The sequence below is a fragment of the Colius striatus genome, chromosome Z (genome assembly GCF_028858725.1).
Source record: "Colius striatus isolate bColStr4 chromosome Z, bColStr4.1.hap1, whole genome shotgun sequence".
NCBI lineage: Eukaryota > Metazoa > Chordata > Aves > Coliiformes > Coliidae > Colius > Colius striatus.
In genome coordinates, this window is record NC_084790.1 from 87,930,688 (window position 1) to 87,951,686 (window position 20,999).

Here is a 20,999-nt window from a genome sequence, read left to right on the forward strand (position 1 = left end):
CCTGGTTTGCTCATTTGTTCCAAAATGACTGCATTGGAGTAGTATAAAGTATTTATGTATGTTTGCTGAGAATCATCCTCTGAAAATGAGAAAGAACTGCTGAGTACTGCCAGCACACCAATAATTGTACGTGCTCTTCTTGACTTCACCGTACAGTAAAATATATATGGGTGTTCTTTCTAGCTAAGCAACACATTAGCAGCCTTAAATTAACAGTCTGAGGATCAGTGTGGTGGAAAAAACTGCAGTGTCAAGCAAGACTAATACAGTGGATGGCTTTAGACAAATATGCTTGTGCATGTTAAGTTTAGACAAGGTTCACAGAGCATTTTCTTACTCTGTTTTTTATCCCTGGGCCTCGTACTGTGAAACAGTCAAGGGGAAAGGTTATTTGGGAGTTACTCCAAAGCAGCTCTAGGAATGAATGGTGGGGAAGCTGTGGCTGGGTCATTGGCCACTCCTGACTGCAGGGCAGGGTGCTGGAGTCTCTTCTGGACTGACTTGTTTCCAAACATAAAGCTAACACAGAGGCCAGCTCTTCCTCTGAATATTTTTTACAGTAAAAAAGCAATCTCACTCTCTTCAGGGATACACGGTAACTAATAGCCACAGAAAAGGCAGAGTGCTTTACAAGAGACAGGTCTGTGCAAATGAGAACCTTGAGGACTGAAATAGTACACTTATTTCAAAGCCAGCCTCATACATGGGAACAACAATGGGACATGATGTGGGGGATACTACACTTTTCAATCCAACAGTGTTTTGGGGATCTTTGCACTGTAATGACAGAATCACAGCATGGTGGGGTTGAAAGGGACCTTTAGAGCTCATCCAGTCCAACCCTCCTGCTAAAGCAGCTCCCACCTAGATCAGGTCACACAGGAGCGTGTCCAGGTGGCTCTTGAAGCCCTCCAAGGAAGGAGCCTCCACACCCTCCCTGGGCAGCCTGGGCCAGGGCTCCCTCACTCAAACACTCAAACAGTTTGTCCTGATGTTTCAATGAAACTGTTTGTGTTCCAGCTTCATCCCATCAGCCCTTGTCCTCTTGCTGGCTACCATCGAAAAAAGTGCTGCCCCAGCCTCCTAACACCCACCCTTTAGATATTTATAAATGTTAATAAGATCCCCCTCTCAGTCTCCTCCAGACTAAACAGCCCCAGGTCCCACAGCCTTTCCTCACAAGGAAGATGCTCCAGTGCCCTGAGCATCTTGCTGGCCCTGCACTGGCCTCTCTGCAGCAGTTCCCTGTCCCTCTGCAGCTGGGGAGCCCACAACTGGACACAGGACTCCAGATGAGGCCTCAGCAGGGCAGAGTAGAGGAGCAGAACCTCCCTTGACCTGCTGCCCACACTCCTCTTGATGCATTGCTGGCTCATAGTTAGCTTATTATCAATCAGGATTCCCCCAGTCCACAGTGTACAGATAAAAACCATGAGCCTCAGTAACTACTGAAGAACTATCCTGCTGTAAAATGTACTCCTGTGCTTTAAAAACAACCAGAGAGCACAGAAATGTTAGGGACTATTAAACTGAAAGAGTTTGTATTAATGCTAAAGCTGTTGAGTTATGGATAAGACACTGGAGCCACGACTGTATTGCTTTTGTTGGTGATGAATTAAGAACTTTTGGGGTAGTTCAGCTCTCAGCAAAGGCTGATGTTTTCTGAACAAACCATTCAGCCTATATCAGTTGTAGGAAATATACAATTCCTCCTGCAGCCCCTCTTAGGCTGGTGCAGGGTGATGGGTTTATGTGCTCCCTTGGGCTTGACTGTTGAGTGCAGGGTTTAACTTCTGCAGTGACCGGTACCAGTGTCAGGAATGCTTCTTCATTCCTGAACCTAGTAACTGCTTCTCCTCTGTTTTTCCTTGCTCTGACTGTGTGACTCAGCGTGTCAACACAAACATTGCACCTCTGTCTTTCAGGCTGATAATTATATTGTAAAACAGGAGAAATACTGTTTTACTTGCAACTGCTGTTAAAAGGTTCTTCTTTTTCCCTTATTGGAAGAAACTCAAGTACTTGAGTCCAAGTTATCACAGAGAGGATAAAGTTCTTACACACAGTACTTAAAATCCTGTGTTACTGTTTTTATGTCCAGTCTCCATTTCTGACTTCTTTTTTTATCCCACAGCATTTTACTTTCCATTTCCTTCTATTTTCTTTCCCTCCTTGGGAGGAAGAGAAGGAGGAAGAAGATGGACTGAAGTATTGACGTGAACAATTGACATATGAATGGCAAAAAATGATGCTATACTTCGGTACCCAAATGTGACATATTTGTTGTGTTTTGAGTTTAATAGCCAAATATTGAAATTGTGTCATCCCTTGGAGTTTCCCTGTAGTATTTTAGAATGTGTGGGAAAGAAATGTGAGGTTCTGTCTTGGCTAGAGAGGTCTGTTTATCTGATAAACATCTGCAAGTGGAATTCCTGGTTTGTAGCTGTATAACTCTGGATCACAAGTCTGACATTCCTGACATTGTGAAAAGTGCTGTGAAATTCTTTGCCAGTGTTTTCATAACTTCTCTCATAACATGTTTTATAGCTGTGTGAGATTTCAGGCTTTGATCATCCCCAGCTGCCTTAATTTTGGGAACTGAACTTGGTGAGAAATGTTAACAAAGAATCCAGTTGAAACCTCAAACCCGCTTTCTCTTCTCATTTTTCAGGGGAATTTGCCTAAATATTCACATAACTCCCTGATGGTTCAAGCTATAAAGACTAACTTAACAGACCCAGATATCCACGTGCTCTTCTTTGATGTGGAAGCCTTGATTATTCAGCTGCTGACCGAGGAGGCCGCCAGACCCAACACTGCACTCATTTCTCCAGAGAATTTACAGAAAGCCTCTGGCGGCGCGGACAAAGGAGGCTCCTTTCTGACTGGCAAACGAGCAGCTGTCCTCTTCCAGCAGGTCAAGGAAACAATCAAAGAGAATATAAAAGAGCATCTTCTTGATGATGAAGATGAAGATGAAGACTCGGTAAGACAGAGGAGGGAAGACGGTGACCCAGAATATCGCTCTAGCAAATCTAAACCCTTAACTCTGTTAGAATATAATCTAACCATGGATACAGCAAAGCTCTTTATGTCCTGCCTTCACGCCTGGGGCCTGAATTCTGTTCTAGATGAGCTTTGCCTGGATCGTCTTGGGATGCTTAAGCCACACTGTTCAGTGTCCTTTGGCCTCCTGTCTAGAGGAGGCCACATGTCTCTGATGCTTCCTGGCTACAACCAGCCTGTAGGCAAACCGTCATATGGTGGCATGGAGGTAGGAAGGAAGATGTCTGTTACAGAAGGACTTGGGAAGGGGACATATGGTGTATCCCGGGCTGTCACCACGCAGCATCTCCTCTCTGTTATCTCACTGGCCAACACACTGATGAGCATGACCAATGCAACTTTTATTGGAGACCACATGAAGAAGGGTCCAACCAGGTATGGCAAATATTCACTTGAACTTGGGTAACTTTCAGAGTCTATTTAAATGCAGCTTTTGACTTTGTTTAATTTTACTGTGTAAATGTATTTACTGTATTAAATAGCAATGCAAATCTTTGGAGCCTCCATGGAACTGAGTGTATTTCTTCTTTCCTGAATGTAATGGCTTTTATGCCAAGATAATCATCTTGTTTGAATGGAATTATGTAACTGCTGAGGCCTCATCTGGAGTCCCGTGTCCAGTCGTGGGCTCCCCAGCTGCAGAGGGACAGGGAACTGCTGCAGAGAGGCCAGTGCAGGGCCAGCAAGATGCTCAAGGCACTGGAGCATCTTCCTTGTGAGGAAAGGCTGCAGGACCTGGGGCTGTTCAGTCTGGAGGAGACTGAGGGGGGAGCTCATTAATAGTTACAAATATCTCACTGGTGCGTGTCAGGAGGTTGGGGCAGCGCTTTTTTCTATTGTATCTAGCAACAGGACAAGGGATGATGGGATGAAGCTGGAACACAAACAGTTCCATTAAAACATCAGGACAAACTGTGTCAGTGTTTGAGTGAGGGAGCCTTGGCCCAGGCTGCCCAGGGAGGGTGTGGTGGCTCCTTCTCAAAATGCTTCCAAACCCACCTGGACACGTTCCTGTGTGACCTGATCTAGGTGGGAGCTGCTTTAGCAGGGGGTTGGACTGGGTGATCTCTGAAGGTCCCTTTCAACCCCCACCACCGTTCTGTGAGCATACCTCGGAATCATAAATGAAATGCTTCTTTTTTTTCTTTGAAACCAACTGGGTTTTATGGGGTTGCTTTTCAAAGTTTGTTTAGTCACAGTATCTTTTAGCAACTAAACTCCTCTTCTCTCCCCCACCCACCCCCCTTCCTCTATCCCCTTCTTCTCTCCTTTCATCTATGTTTCTGCATTTAGGCCACCTAGGCCAGGAACTCCTGAGATGTCAAAAGTGAAGGCGGCTCCTTCAGTTGCAAGTCATGCAGCCCAAGGACAAATCAAGCAAGGTAAAAGTCACTTTTTTTGGAACCATTTGATGTGTCATGTCATCCCTTGACACTGAACTTATCACCTTACTATCAAATGATAGAAATATTGCTAGCTTCTGTGTGAGGAAAAAGTAGTGTAAAAACATCAGTGACTAAAGCCTCTGTCTGATACTGCTGTGAGGTTATCCCAAACAATGAATTTTTGCATCTTTTGAATGCTTCCAGACATTCTGGTGCTCAGGGGATAGTGAGAGGTTTAAAGTTGTTAACTAAGCACCATACAGACTAATGGAGAAATGTTTATGTATGTTATAAACTAAAGCATAAAGGTAATGACCAGTAAGTAGTATGTATGTGTTTCCTCTACTTTTTGTGAAGGAGGAAGCAATTATTTTAACATTGCTCTGCTGCTGTTGTTTTTCTCCCAGCTATGAAAGGTGGCAGTAGCTGACACCAAAGGATCCTTCAATAGTGTGTGTTCAGTCTTTCATAATTATAATGGCTAAGTATAGCAAGTGGAACAGTGCTGTAATAGAAGGATGTGCATGAGATTAGACAAGGATTTTCTGCTGTGGTGGAGTGAGGACTAGAGCTTCTTCTGGGCAGTGGGAGTACATGGAAACAGTCCTGCTGGGGTGGGAGAGGTAAAGAGGAGGAGGAGGGGCAAATGAGCTACTCCTGTGAAAATAAACATAAACCACCATGAGTGGCCAATTCTGACTTGAGCTGAAATCTAAGGAGCTAGTGAACTGTTGGGAAGAGCGTGGGGCTCCTCCTGGAGAGACAGCCAGTGTGGGCACCTGAGTAGCAGAAGTGGCACAGTGCAGCAGAGGGACCTGAAGGAGCAGGTCCAGCAGTCACCCATGGGGATGACAGGGCAACAAATCCCTGTGGGACCAGTGGAAGGTGGTTTATGGCTTGAAGGGAATGTATGTTCAAACAGGAAGAGCATACACATCTTTGCTCTTTTACAGTGCTGTGGGGGTTTTGTGGATGTGAGCCCACCTGCATGCATACACTCTAGGGCGGGGAGGAAGGGGACTTCTTTTTTCCCCATGACCAGGTTGTGTTTTTAACTACTGTATAAAGCACGTGTCCTTCAGGAATTAATTGAAGTTTCCTTTGAAGACTGCAATTATCTTTTATTTTCAGCTTTTTGTTAGCTATTAAAACCTTGGATTTTCAGGCTGTATAAAACAGAGGAACTTCATAAAATGATTGCATTTTGCAGAACGCAAATACGTTTGTCCTTGTGCTGTTTACCACAATGTACAGTCTTTAGCTGTGCATTAAAGACATACCTACATCTTTTAAACTGTGGAACTGCTGTTGCATTAGAGGGGATGCTACAGAAGTGTTGTCAGGGGTGCTACAGAGGAGTGCCAGTCAGCAACAAAAAAGCAGAAAGGAGAAACCAGAATCGGGGCTCTTATCTCAATGTGTGAGATGTGAGGGGTTCAGGGGGTTTTTTGTTTGCTTTTTTAACAGACATTTGGCTTTCCTCTTTGGAAAATAATTATTTGAAAGGTCAGGGTTTCTTAGAGATGGGGCCAGTGTGGCAAATTCAGTGCAGGAAAAAAATGCTGGTCCCAGAGAGGATCTGTGCTGGTGTTTTGTTTCTAAAGATATGGTTCCATTGTGGTGTTTCTTTTCCAAGTGACAGCTATGTCATTTTTCTTTGAAATAGCATTGCTAAATTTGGGACTAGACATACCTTGGTAACCCAGTGGAACTGTTTCTGACCCCATGAGAAACGATTGCTTGATAAATCTGCAATTCTGTCGAAAAGACAGAAGAAGGCTTCTGTGACTGAAATGTCATCTTTTTCTGGGTCTGGTGCCATGTCTTGAAGCGTTCTTGGGGGCAAATGGATTTTTCCCAAGTCATGAGTTTCCTTGGTGTCTTACCATTGCATCCCATGGTGCACCACTTGCAGTACCTTGCTACTCACAAATTTCTAGTGCTAACATTCTTAAAAATCAGTTACAGGTACAATTAATTCGTTTTATGACACACTTGATCTCCGTCAGTTTGTCCCGAGATGAGCACAGCTCTGTGCTGCCGGGCCAGCTGCTTCCAGTGCAGTCACTGTTGTAATTACTGTCCTTGGAAGCACAAACGACTGGAACAAAACCAGGCAAAACGAAACTCCAGAGTAAGGCTTTCACTTCAGCTTGGAGTTGGGTTTGTGTTTGTGAAAAACAACCTTTTTCAGAGAAGAAATAGCCTGATTTTTTTTACGCATCCACTGAAACTGGGTTTTACTGTCACGATTGGCGCTGGGCATCCTGCCACTGTCCACGTGCCATCGTGATGCACTTGTGTGGAAAGCATGGAAAAAGTAGGTTTGATGCAGATGTCCCACAGTGACAAAAGAAGTTCACTGCGTGAAAAGCAAACAGACCATTCTGGAGACAATGCTTAATCCGTTCAGGAGCTTGAGCCCATTGTTGTTCTGCAACGGAATACAAGAGGGGGATTAATTTGAAGATGCTTGTGCATGACATATGGTAATTCCTCTATAGGAAGGAAGTGTCAGATAGTGACCCCTGCATCTCCACGTTGACATCGGGTTGTAGCGTGTGTGTGCCTTGAGCTCCGCGCGTGTTTTCATGTGATAATATGAAGTCATGGAGCATTAGTGGAAGTATAATGTTTAGAACTGCTTTTAAAGTACATTTGCTCCAAGAAATGATGCAGTTTACAAATAAATGTCACAGATGCTGCCTTGAGTAACATGATGGACTTTGCCCTGCTGTAGTTGCTTGCTGGTAGTATGCTTTGTATGCCCCTGCTTTAGATCCATAGTTCCTTATAGGCTTCAAATGTTTTGAGTGAACGTTCTGAGATGAACCTGTATTAAAACTAGACATCAGTAGTACATTCCATGCCATTTTAGAGTGACAGATGGGTCAGCCCTGGTTTGAAAGGGGTTATTTGTGGGGCTATTAGTGAAAATTCCAAACGTATCTAAGTGTGGGAAGAGCACAAGAAGAAGAAGAAGCAGCGAAACTCTTGTTTTCCAAAGCCATAGTCAACCCTGCAGTCAAACCCGATCTCTCTACCGAAAGACACGTTTGTAATTGCTTTATTTACAGCTACTTTTGTCTTTTCAAAACCCGCGAGTTTCTGTTAGTGTATCTGTGTTTCTCTGCAGTTGCATGTCCTCCTCTCACTGGCATTGCACTTCTTGTAAAATCAGAGGTTTCTCTTTTCGTTTAATATTATCACAGTTTCCTCCAGTTTTGTTTTTCATTCCTCAGTGATACTAATCTGTTTTTCAGAAGCTGCTCTCCTCACTTTTCTATTTTTTTCTCTTTATTTCTTCTTTCCTCTGCAAGTTGCTCCTGCTGTTTCTACTAGCACTGAAGCTGGTCACTCTGGCTCTGACACTGCTCCTACTTTACATACCTGTTTCTTAGTCAATGAAGGTATTCTTTCCTCACTTTTCTATTTGTCTTTTGCTTTCAACTAATGTCCCTTATCATTGTTATGACATGGCTTTAATTTGATCTGTGTAGGAAATTTTCTTTGTGAAAAAGAGAGGCAATGAAGGGGGTTTTGTGTACTGTGCCACAGGCGCTGGTGAAGGGTGAGCAGATCCATTTTGCGTGTCTTGGACTGTCTGTAAATCCAGTCCTCAACTAGTCTATCAAACATGATATTTCAGGTCTTGTTTGAGTTGTATTTTGACATGACATGCCCTGGCTTTACTCATTGGTAGGATATGAAGGAGAGAGGCCAGAACAAAAGCGGTGTGTTCCACAGGGAGTCCATGTCCCAGCTCTCCACCGCGGGTGTGGGTGCTGCCGCTCAGTACGGAGGGTCAGCCCCATCTGCATCCTTCAGAAGACCTGCTGGGATGAGCCTGGGATGGATCTTCCACTTCAGAGATGAATGGGCACCAGTGCTCATTCCACATTACAACTTGAAAGACTAAAAGTTTAATGCTCTTAAAATGAAACAGTTTTCTGTCATTTTTGGGGATTTTTCTGGTGCTTACAGCAACTTTATGAAAACTTAATGTTTTACTTAAACTGCCAGGGTTTCGTGTTGAGAGTGACTTCTTTTTTCCCTTATAAATATTTATCCATGTTACAAAGAACGTCTTTCTGCCAAAAAGATGGGCACAAAAAACAAATAAGCAAACAAAACCCTCTTTTATGCCCGTCAGCAAGTTGCTTTAAATCAGAATTATTAAGCCCTTATTACTAAGCTATAAATTCCTGCTTTTACACGTCTCAAGTATTGGAAACAACGCTCTCTTAAATTGGAAATTCCTCTTTTTAATCCATTTTTCTGTAAGGAAAATTGACATAATGATTTCTTGTAGCACAATGAAGAGCTTTATTAATTAAAATATTTAGATTTTTTACTCTCAGTGTTGCTGACCATCTAAAAATAGAGATCTATATGTCGGCCTGAAGTGTTTCTCCAGTTTCTAAAGTCAATGTGGAGCATAATACTACAGGAATTCTTTTGCAAAGAGTACTTTTACAAGCATTTTTACAGGCTGTGTGTTTGAGCTTGATGTGCTTGCCTTTACTGTGCTTTAACTACGTTATATTGCAGGCCTGTAGAGCGAATGCACCTGAAGTGAGGTTTAGATGGAAGGGTAACATAGCTGGCAAAGATGTGCTTGTGCCTCTTTGCATACTTTTGAAAGTGAGACAGACAATTCTATGCTGTTTTTCTAGTGATAATTCATGTGCCAAGCGTTCTGTGACTTAAAGATATCACACTTGCATGTGGGGCATTAAATCTCAGGATCAGTGATGCTAATTACGGTTTGAAAAGGGCACCTCAGTCTTGAACTCAGAACCATGGCTCATGCTTTTGAAAAAATAATGGCCACAATACTTTCAGGGAGGTTCTGTATTTAGTGTGTGTGCTGAGTAAATTCTTAAGGCTGAAGGTTTAAAATCCAGATCTGTGACTAGAGACTGAAGTCTGAGAGGGTCTGGGGAGGAAGAGAGGTGTTTGTTTCATCAGGACTGCTTTGAGGCAGTCTTCCACTGATACCTCATCGGACTCTTGCATGTGTTTGAGAGCTGACCATCTAGTTCACCAGTCATGATTTATGCCTGGAAGAGCTCATTCCTGTCTGATGCAGAAAGCACATGCACTGTAGAGGCTGCCCTGAGGCCAGCTGGTGTCAGTAAAAACAGGGTGCAGCCCATGATGGGGCGAGCCCTGGGCTTCCCTGGCCGCTTCCACCTTCTCCAGAAGAACTACTGCACCAGGCCACTGGCCAAGCACTGGAACAGGCTGCCCAGGGAGGGTGTGGAGGCTCCTTCCTTGGAGGTCTTCAAGACCCACTTGGACACGTTGCTGTGTGACCTGATCTAGGTGGGACCTGCTTCTGCAGGGGGTTGGACTCGATGATCTCTAAAGGTCCCTTCCAACCCCACCATGCTGTGGTTCTATTACTTGGTGGCATTTTGGACTTAAAAAAATGCTTAAGGATTTCTTCAGTGTTCATTATGCTTATCATCCTCTGTGACGTGTTTTAACAGGATGGAGTCAGCTCGCTGCTATGCACTGCGTGATGCTCCCCGACCTGCTGGGCCTGGATAAATTCAGACCCCCACTTCTGGAGATGCTGGCTCGCAGGTGGCAGGATCGATGCTTGGAGGTGATTTCAGTACTAATTCTGTATGTGCAGTTTTTTGAGGGTTTTATGTTGTCTCTTGACGTTTTCCCTTAGAATTTTAAATACAGTTTTAATTCCAGAGTCAATAAGTAACTTTCCAGTTAACTGTCAAGACAAAGGGATCACGTCTACATATTTTTACTTTCTGGGTGCTGTACGTATCTGTTTGGGGTTTTTTTAAGAAATTACTAGCTTAGAGTCTTTCATCCTTCCATGAAGAATATTGTTGGGATTAAAAACACTAATATTTTGTCAAGAAACTGCTGAGTTGCTTTGTTTTTTGGAGCGTGTGTACAGTAGCCGGTGAATGGTTTGTCACCCAACTGTTTGATAAATGACTAGTGGGCCTTAACACTACACCTGTGCTGTTGTGGCGAAAAAGTTGTTGACTCTGCAGCTTCCCAGGTGGGAGAGGAGTGACAGGGCTGGATTGTAGGCTGTAGGTCCTCAGCAGTCCCAGAACTTAATTGGGAATATGATTTTTGTTATCTGATTGCCATTTCTTTTGCAGGGTAGCATAGACAGTGAAGATAGCTTCCTGAGAGGGTAATTAACTTTGAAACTCATTACAATTTGTAAGCAACACAAGTCCAGCTAAGGACATCCCTAGGTGTCAGAGTACTTCTTAGGTATTCTGTTTGTCCACAATTTTTGTTTTTACTTCAATCAAACCCCCTTCCTTCCTGCATCTTTTAGACCAAAAATAATGAGAGTATTTATGAAGTCTTCAGGTGGGACAAGTGGTGTTGGTAGGGGACAAACAGTAACAGACAGAATTTCACATTTTCTGGTGTTAAAAGCCACTTTTTTTCCCCCTAAACTTTGGGAAAGCTTTTTATGTATGTTTTTCCCCATCTTTCTTTGACCAGTCTTCTGTAATATGTAATAAATGAGTAAATGTCATGTGGGGGGGGAAAAAAGGTGTTTTGTTTTGCTTTTATATTGCAACATTTATGACATTTAGAAAACTCCATTCATTGCCTGCGTGTAATTTTGGGCCCAACTTTGGATGCTGTAGAGAAGGGTGATCAGAAATTGCTTCTAGAATACTAGAGCATTGGTGGCCTTTCAATACATCAGCACAGACAGAAGGTTCAGCCTTATTTCCCTGAGCAGCATTTCTTCCTTAAGTGAAAAACCTGCCTTGCCGTTCGCTTTACGGGGTGGGAGATGGCCTCAGTAGGCTTTGCTGTCTGTGCTGAGAAGGGCACCTGCCCACAGGCCAGGAGAAGGTGAGGCAGCTCTCTGGTTTATGCTCTGCACTCGTGCCAGGGAGAGTTGTGACATTCATCCCTGAGTTTTCTGATGGAGCTCCACACGAGCCAGCAGCGAGCCCAGCTGGGCAAGAAGGCCAAGGGCATCCTGGCTTGGATCAGGGACAGTGTTGGCATCAGGAGCAGGGAGCTGATCATTGCCCTGGACTCGGCTTTGGTGAGGCTGCACCTGCAATACGGTGTCCAGTTCTGAGCCCCTCTCTACAAGGACATGGAGGTGCTGGAGAGGATCCAGAGGCAGCTCCAAGCTGGGAAAGGATTTGGAGCACGTCTGCTGTGAGGAAGGGCTGAGGCGTCTGGGGCTGTTAAAATTACCTGGAAGGAAGCTGTAGCTAGGTGAGGGTGGGTCTGTTATCCCCAGTAACAAGCAACAGAACAAGGGGAAGGGGCCTCAAGTTACACCAGGGGAGGTTCAGGCTAGATGTGAGGAGGAATTTCTTTGCTATCAGGGATTGGAAGGGGCTGCCCAAGGAGCTGCTGGAGTCACCGTCCCTGGAGGGGTGTCAGAGCTGGGTGGGTGTTGCACTGAGGGCAATGGGCTGGTGGGTGATGGGGCTGGGACAGAGGCTGCACTCCATGGGCTTAAAAGTCTCTGCCAGCTGAAACCTTTCTGTGATTCTGTGCTCTTTGCTGCGTATCAGTGAGAGACACCATAGTAGAGACGTGCCCTGTTTGTGGCTTTTTTGCTTGTGTTCAAGGTACAGAGGGATGGGGAAAAAATATGTGTTCTCTGAAAGCTTAGTTCAGTTACCTGTAGGAAATGTTTTCTTCAGTGGTGCCTTTTGCTTTTTGCTAAATTATACTGAAAACATACTGATAAATATTTGATATTTGAATTTGTGTGATATCCCTGTTGGCTTTACAGGTAAGAGAAGCTGCCCAGGCCTTACTTCTAGCAGAACTGAGGAGGATTGAGCAGGCAGGACGGAAAGAAACCATTGATGCATGGGCCCCTTATTTACCACAGTACATCGACAGTGTTATATCACGTAAGTAATGCTGTGATAAACCTGCAAATGACTTGGTTATTCTGATAACAGAGGAAAAGGGCATTTTGTACACAAAATTGTGAGTGGTACTGATGATTCAAGGGGAAAGCCTAGGGCTATACTCAAAAACGTCTTGGAATTTTCAAAACAAATGTGTAATTTCATTATAGAAACTGTTGTATTGGGGTCCCTTGTCATTCTAGGAGCATGGAAGGGTTATAAAAGAAGCTAATGCAGGTTCATGCAGGGTATGTCCGTCAGTGGCTGTTCAATATTTGATGCTGCTCCTGCCCAGTTGCGTGTTCAAAACATTTGGGTACCAAGTGCTGCAAGGAGATGCTGGGTAAAGGTGGCAGCATGGTTCAGCACAGACCTGTTAAGCAGCAATTTATGGTGATGGCTAATCAGATGAGCACAAGATTGCAGCACTTCTCTTGATACTGAAAGGTAGAATATTTAGTCCGTCTCCTCCTCCTCTCTCATCAAATTCATAAAAGTCTCTAATTAAAGGTTGATGGTTTAGACATTAGAAGCTTCACCTGGTCTTGCAAAGAGCAAGAAGAGTGCAGGAGCAACAGAGAAAGGTCCCTTGCAGTGTGATGCCAAGATACAGTGCAGCATAACTACCAGAAGTCCATCCAAGAACAGGAGTTGTTCCCTTTTGGTCTCTCTTGTAACTTTGAAAATGCACATAACCTTAAGTCATTTCATACAAGCCTCTGCATGGTCTGTTGGTCACTGGCTGTTCACACTCACCACCCTACCTAGATTAGCTTTCCCTTTTGAAGTACAAAACTATATATATGCTATTACCACTCCTCTTCCTGGGTTTCTCTGCCCTATTCCTGCCTTTTTCCTGGTGTCATTTGTATTAGCACAGTCACCTTATTCATCAGGTATCCTTCCTTTGATAGCATTTGCTTTATTATGGGGTCAGTGTTCCACTGTTACATGTCAGGCCAAGCAGTAAGCACTGAGAAGTATGATGTAGGTACATGCCAAACAGCTTCGGTGCATATGATAGATATTTGTGCCTTTTTGCATATTGGGATGTGGTTTTTAGTTGGTCTGTTTCTGAGGTGGGTCACACTCCGTCTGTAGAGTGCAGCTATAGTTGTCCTTTACGCTCCGGAGCAGCTGCTGTAGTCACTGCTGATGATTACTAACCATGGTACCAAATGACCATGTTGAGTGCGAGGTTATGGGCATAAGTTTGTTAGTGAAACATGTATAAACCACTGCCTGCTTTATCCAGTTGGCTGTTTCCAAAAAAGGAACTTATTCTTAACATACTTGAAAACAAACACTAATCTGTATTGGTTTCAATGATTTGCTGTTTCTGTCATTACTCATTACCTCAGAAAGTTCTGGAGAAGAGGGTGCAGTTGTGGTTAGCAGGTGGAGAGACATTCTCCTTTCTACTCTGCTCTTGTGAGACAACATCTGGAATGTTGTGTCCAGTTCTGGGCCCCTTAGTTGCAGAAGGACAGGGAGCTGCTGGAGAGAGTTCAGTGCAGGGACACAGAGATGATAAAGGGAGCGAAGCATCTGCCTTGTGATGAAAGGCTGAGGGAGCTGGGGCTCTGCAGCTTGGAGAAGAGACTGAGGGGTGAGCTCATTCATGTTACAAACCCATCAAGGGTGGGTGTGAGGAGGCTGGAGCCAGGCTGTGCTCAGTGATGGCCAATGATAGGACAAGGGGCAACGGGCACAAGCTGGAACAGAAGAGGTTCCAAAGCAACACAAGGACAAACTTGTTCCCTGTTGAGGTGAGGGAGCACTGGCAGGGGCTGCCCAGATGGGCTGTGGAGGCTCCTTCTCTGGAGACATTCAACCCCAACTGGATGAGTCCCTGTGTGCCCTACTCTAGGTGGTGCTGCTCTGGCAGGGGGTTGCACTGGATGAGCTTTCCAAGCCCCCTTCCCACCATTAAGGTTCTGTATTTCTGTGGTTCTGTTGTACATATGCACCAGTAGGAAGCATGATGTTTTGTTCTTCCCCTTGTACTTCTGTTTGTGCTCAGGTTGGAATCGTGGCATGCATTTTTGTAGCAGTCATCAGGGACTGGCTGGTGTTGGGGGGGGGAAAAATGAGTGTTTTGTATGCATTAAAGTATGCATGCAGCACTGTTTTGGCTTCTGCTAGTTATTAGCAAACCAAAGCACAGCGCTTTGTTTTGTGGTAAATTAGGATGTGCTGCCTCTATCAGAACAAGGAAGTTTTAAAACACAGGAAGAAAACATAAGGCAGATAAATTGTCTGAGCATGGCTGAATGAATGACCTGAATGTGTATGTTCAATATTGCCAAAGCACTGATATTGGAAATGTTTCGAACAGGTCATGACTAGCAAATTGGAACGATTTTTGTTTTGATGTATGAACAACATTGAAAACTCTGTGAGTTAAGGTTACAAGGGTTTGTGGATCTCCTTGAGTGGCAGGGCTGAGAAGGCAGTGAGTAATGTTACTGCCTGTATGGATGTAGACAAAGATGCTGACACTCTGAAGAAGGATAATAATTAGACTATCAGAAAAGAGAAGCAAAATGAGCTACAGATGCTGCCATTGTGAGTAAGGTGTAAAGCGTATATGTTACATTGTAAGACATTTTAAAACTACATGCTTTTTAAAGGTCTGGGGAGGGAGGAATGGAGGGGATCAGAATTGTTTAGGATGACCAAAGTGGATGCAATGGACTTCTGAAAAGTGTAACTTTATGCTGGAAAGGTAAGGAGGAGAAGTAGAACAGATAATTGAACACTGGATTTGGATCATCATCTCTAAAGGTCCCCTCCAACCCCTCCCATTCTATGATTCTATTGCTTTGATTCCTTCACCTTCCACTTCTCTCCACTTTGCCTCCTGTTATAGGGGCATAAATGAGTAATCAGTGTATCTTTGTGTCCAGAGTAGGTGATTACTCTGCAGTGGTTCATGTGTGCACAATGCAGATGCAGTGCTTCTGTATAATACACATTAGAAGGTTTCTTGTAATTAAAGCAAGCAGTAGTCACTAATAGGAGCTTGCTACTGGTATAAGACACTGTCATATGCGTTTGGTTGCCTCTTGAATGATTCAGGTGTGTGGTGCTAGTGAACAGAGATGAAGTCTTTTCCTCTTCTGTGTGCTCAGGGCTCAGATCCAGCAGCGGTTTGGGGACGTGACCTTAATCGTACAGATGAGGCAGCTGACAACGTCTCCCAGCATTTTGATAAAATGTCTTCAGGAGACTTGAAAGACAGGCAAACTTGCACAGGGTTATCTTCTAATAATCTTTGAACTGATGGAAGAGAGATTACCCTCCCCACTGTAGATGGTGGGGTGGAGAAGCAGGGGGAGAGCCAGGCAGATGTGATTTCTCTGTGGCCTGCCAGCCTGTGCTGTGGGATCACCTCAGGTGGGCTCTGGCACACTGCTCCCAGCACCTCTTCTGCAGCTGATGAAACAGCTCCTGGGTCACACCGTCTGTGGTTCACTGTGAGGGTGAGGGAGCCCTGGCACAGGCTGCCCAGAGGGGTTGTGGAGGCTCCTTCCTTGGAGGGCTTCAAGACCCAGCTGGACACGTTCCTGTGTGACCTGTTCCTGTGTGGGACCTGCTTCTGCAGGGGAGTTGGACTGGATGATCTCTAAAGGTCCTTCCCAACCCCCACCATTCTGTGATTCTGGGTGTTTAGACATGCTAGGGTTCATTTCACAATGCCTTGAAGGGGAAACAATAAATCTTGGTTTTATTTGGGCCTTCAAATCCAAAACTGACATGTCAGCTTGTTGACCCCGCATCAAATGGGATAAATGTGTAAGTGAGGCTATGAATTAAACCTATGAGAGGTGTTGCAGGTGTTGGTATTTTTCAGGCTCCCACAGGGAAGAAAACAGTTAAGCTTCCAAAGCTCCATCTTGTATCTGCTAAGGTTAGGTCATGCGACTGTAAATATTTGCCATGGCCTTGTCTGCTCCTCATTTGCACCGCAAAGGGCTGTCTCTGAAATGTTGCAGAGTCCATGGGGCATTTGCATGAGGATGTGTTTTCCCATCCCTTCAAAAGAGGGGAAAATGCTTCTGCCTTTCTCCACCTACTTACTTTTAAAAGCCAGAGCTATCTTCAGCATCACGTGGATGCTGCACATTAAATCCTCTTCTTAAAAGCATTCCTTTGCTGAATATTATGTTTCTGTCTCGTTTCCTGCACGTATGTGTTTTACCTTGGCCAGGGTAGTGGCTTTTTAGAACGCCAAAGGCATCTTCCTGGGTCTGTGCGCCGCGGGACCCCTGCAAGCTCTTGGTGCTGAGTCTGCCTGCCGAGCCCTGGAGGGACAGATGCACATTTAAATGTGTGATGGTGCTGCAGATACAAAAATGGCTGCTGTGGCTTTAATGGAAAGCAAAAGGTTATCTTTCCCCGGCCTTTGTGTGCGTGCGGGATGCGGTGGAGGCGGCAGACAGGCAGCGCGCGGGGCGGCTGGGAGCTGCCCGGCATCGATCCGAGCAGTGTGCAGTGAATTAATGCAGCCTGCCTGTCACGGGCTGCAGCCAGCGCCGGCCACTCTGCACAGACCGCCTTCCAGTGCGTTCTGCCCAGAAATTAAGGAAAGGCTGGCTTCCCATACTGCTAACACACAGTTCCTTCGGGTAAATGTCTGTATCAAATTGCTGTTTGTATTTAAGGTACTGTCTCACACGTAGCAGCTCGACATTTAAAACACAGCTGTCCTTAAACTGTGTCTCTCTTTGAACTGCTTCAAGTAACAATCCCTGCTATCACTGTAAAGCAGAAGCCTCTTGCTACAGGAAAGATGTTGAGGTGCTGGAGCGTGGCCAGAGCCGGACACAGAGCTGGGGAAGGGGCTGGAGCACAAGGGGCTGGGGAGGGGCTGAGGGAATGGGGGTGTTGAGCCTGGAGAAGAGGAGCCTGAGGGGACACAGCAGCACTCTCTGACACTCCCTGACAGGAGGCTGCAGGGAGCTGGGGGTCGGGCTCTGCTCTCTATTCATGAATGACAGGACAAGAGCAAATGGGCTCTAGATGCCCCAGGGGAGGTTGAGGCTGGAGCTGAGGCAGAACTGTTTCCCTGAGAAGGGTGTCAGCCCCTGTGCCAGGCTGCCCAGGGAGCTGGGGCAGTGCCCAGCCCTGGAGGGATCCCAAAGCCGTGGGGCTGAGGTGCTGAGGGCTGTGGGTCAGTGCTGGGCTGGGCAGGGTGAGGGCAGGGCTGGGACTGCAGCAGCTACAAGGGCTTTTCCAACTGAAGTGATTCCATGATTCAAATAAATATGAAAAGTCTCTGGTAATGAATATGCCATGATCATCATTCACATTTTGTGAATATGTTTCTTCCAGACTTACATTTCTGTTAGAAAGTTTTATTTAAAACCACATTAATTAAGTAAAGCTTAAATCAATGCCAGTTTAATTGGGGTTTTCATTGAGTAAGACTAGTTTGATTGGACCCTGGAGACTTTGCTATTTATACAGGTGGCTGATAATCTTACCCATCCAAGGTTTGACTTAAGAGCACAAAGAAGTCAGGCAAATAATTTTGTGCTGCAGCAATTCAATGTGTTAAATAAATAACGAGTTGAGGATGCTGCAGTTAATAGTAAATTGTAATAATGGCATAAGTTTCAAATACAGGTGTGTCTTAGTTGTCCAGTATTTTCTGACATGTGAACTGATTTACTTCTAATACATTTGGGGTTTTATGATCTTTACAGTTCTAAAACATGCTTTGAGGACATTTTTGGTGATTTACACAGAAAACACTTGTGCCAGGAATACGTGTTTCTTCTGACTGGATTTTCATTGGAAGGAAACGATATCTGTGGCCTGATAGTTGCACTTCATGCTATTTTTCCTGCCCTTTTGGCCTTATCCAGTCAGTGGTTTTGGGGATAGAAGGCAGAGAAAGAGTTGAGTAATACCTAAATAAATCAAAGGCTTTGAGTTTTGGTCCAGCCTAAACCTACCATTTAAGGGCTGCCAGACCTTTGTCTTCTACCAGATTGGTCTTCAGCACAGGAAATCCTCCAAGATGAGAGTCATCAGTCAGAGCCTTCAATACCACAGTAGTAAAAAGACATGCAAACTCTTTCCTGTGGATGGAAAGAAATGAAAGAATTTCAGGCTATGGAAGGAGTATTTAGGCAACACCTAGATGCTTGCTATGAGTGCAGAGATGATCAGCTGCTTGTACTAACTGCAATGCAAAACATGAAGCAGTGCTTAAAACATCCCCTCTCCACGCTCTGCCTCACTCCCATGGGTATACATGGTATTTGGAATATATATAAACAAGGAGTAGTGTTAGAAAATAGTTACTGCTTGAGAGTGAAGGCAAAAAAGCATTTTGACAAAGCAATGCTGGAATCTTGGTGTCTGTGCAAAGCTGGTGAGGACCTCAGGCAGCAATGCCCACGGGCTGCAGCGGCTGCACTGGAACAGTGAATTCCTTACTTTGAAAAGGGTCCTGACAAAGGGCCATGTGCCAATTGTGTGTGATCTCTGTGCAGTCATGCCAGAAGGCTTAATGAAGTGACAGGCTATTGATTTGTCAGTGGAGTCCAGTCTGGCTGTACATTGTCATTGTTTTTATATGTGTTGACACAGAGGGAAGGACGTTTGGGAAGTTATTAAAAGGCACTGGTTTGTTTTTAACAAAGGCATGGCAGAATCAGGTTAGAAATTGCAGCTGGACAAAATACTCATGATAACAATGTTTCTGAGCTGGTTTCAGATAACCCAGAGTTAAGGACTTTCAGGTGTGGATTCACAGCTGGTTCCCCCCTGTCATGTGTGATGATACCATTGTCTCTTCATCTATCCATCACACTCATATGTGTGGACAAGACAAGCGTGTTATCCCATGAAAACTACTGAGAGCTGAAGCAACGCACGTTAATGATTTGACAGGGCAGTGTAAAAGCAGGAGAGGGGCAGCAGCACGTAGAGTGGGCAGTTCTTCCATGGCTGGTGCCTGTGCAGGGCAACAGCAGCCATCTGTCTTCCACGAGGCTGAGGCATTTACAGAGCCTTCACTTCATGTGGAAATTTGGTTTGTGCTGACAAAGGGCCAGGGCCTTTCTTTCAAAGGGGACTTAATGCCCTTGTGATTGCAGACCTCATGTGGCAGTCAGTAAAGCAGCAATCTCTTCATATCATCAGATTTTTGATAGTATGGGCTGACATAGAGCACGTATTGGGAGGAAAGAAGTTTTATCAGGGTATCCCTTCAGTCTGCTTTTTAGCTTTTGGGAAGACTATTTGTGAGGCTGTACCTTTTCACCCTGAGCAGAGTACTTCTTTTGATAATGCCTTGATTCAGTTGTGGTAAGGCTCACATAGGGAACAGTTAAAGATTACAGCTGGGCAGGGTATAAACTGGTGAATATAACACAAACTACAAAGTGTTACGTGGCACAACTTGGTGTTTGTCGTGTAGGGTATTTTAGGGGCAGCTATCAGATGCATCCCAGCCCAAATGACATGGAAAGGGTCGGCTGAAATAATACCCTGAAGGTCACCTGGAGAAACGGCACTTTTCTGAGCACAAGAGGTGAATTATTGAGAGGAGTTCTGCTGGAAACCTGCGTTTTCTGGATAAGCTGTTGGTGTGTAATATGTGTATCTGGTATTTTTAATGATGCTAAAAGACAGCAGGAAAAGAAGAAAATACAGAAGGGTCATTTACACTGTGGGAAAGGTTTTTAAAGGATGAGTTTGTGAAAAGTCTTCATACAATAGGAAGAGAATGCAGAAAACAGTTCCTCTTTGCTTTATCTGTGTCTCATGGATCTGCATTGTGTGCTTTGGAGTATCAAAAGCTGATTCCATTTTATTTTCCCTGCCCTAAGGATGTTATCACTGACTTCTGTGGGTGTTTGGTTGTTTCTTCCAGCTGGAGTAACCACAGAAGCCATTCAGACTGGTAGTGCAAGCCCAGATTCAGTGGGAACAGAAACAAAAGTTCAGGAAGAAGAGCATGATCTGGTTGATGATGACATCACGGCAGGTAAGCATTAACGTAACCAACGTGCTGTTTGTTTTTACGTGCTAGTTACTGCGCAGAGGAAACACTTCCTGCCAAATAGCATGATTTTTCATGAGAAAACTAGGGCTGCCTATGAAGAAATGTGGGCTATTAGAAATGAAGTTGTGCCACAGTAGGAAAAAGCTGTAGACAGAGGTTTGCTGAACTGTGACTGCTACAAAATTATTGTGTTGCTTCTCACTTATTCTCTATTTTTAATGTACACACCTTGAGCTTTTAAGTTTCACTGCAACCAACACGTTTGTCTTGTTCTGGAAGGATAAAGGCTTTGTATGATCCTATATAGTTACCCCCTAAGTTATTTACCTTGGTGAAAGATGTAGGGTACTGCCATCAATCTGTGTGGTGAAGTTGAGAGGCTTTTTTGGACAAGTAAGCGTCGCTAGGTCAGTGTGCAGAGAATTCAAATGTATTTCATTTCTACAGCTCTCATATAGCTTTGTACCCTTGGTCTAGTTTGTTGTAGACTTGCAGATGAAGTCAGGAGTTCTGGTCCAGCAAGGCGTATCCTGACCCGACAGACCATACAAAAATACAAATGTAATGATAAGTAATTGTATTTTGATTGTTTTTTCCTGATAGTTTATGCAGTGCCATAAAAGAAGTAGC

The 20,999-nt window shown here is 44.5% G+C and overlaps 1 protein-coding gene across 4 annotated transcripts in view; it reads left to right on the forward strand.

Moving 5' to 3' along the window:
* Positions 1–20,999, forward strand: part of WDR7 (WD repeat domain 7) — a 151,154-nt gene that overhangs the window by 33,415 nt on the left and 96,740 nt on the right. For all 4 annotated transcript variants that reach the window (XM_062017941.1, XM_062017942.1, XM_062017940.1 and 1 more), the window contains 5 exons: positions 2,672–3,441; positions 4,360–4,448; positions 9,947–10,065; positions 12,223–12,346; positions 20,238–20,351. In XM_062017941.1, the coding sequence (XP_061873925.1) occupies positions 2,672–3,441; positions 4,360–4,448; positions 9,947–10,065; positions 12,223–12,346; positions 20,238–20,351 (1,216 nt within the window). The remainder of the gene's footprint in view (positions 1–2,671; positions 3,442–4,359; positions 4,449–9,946; positions 10,066–12,222; positions 12,347–20,237; positions 20,352–20,999) is intronic.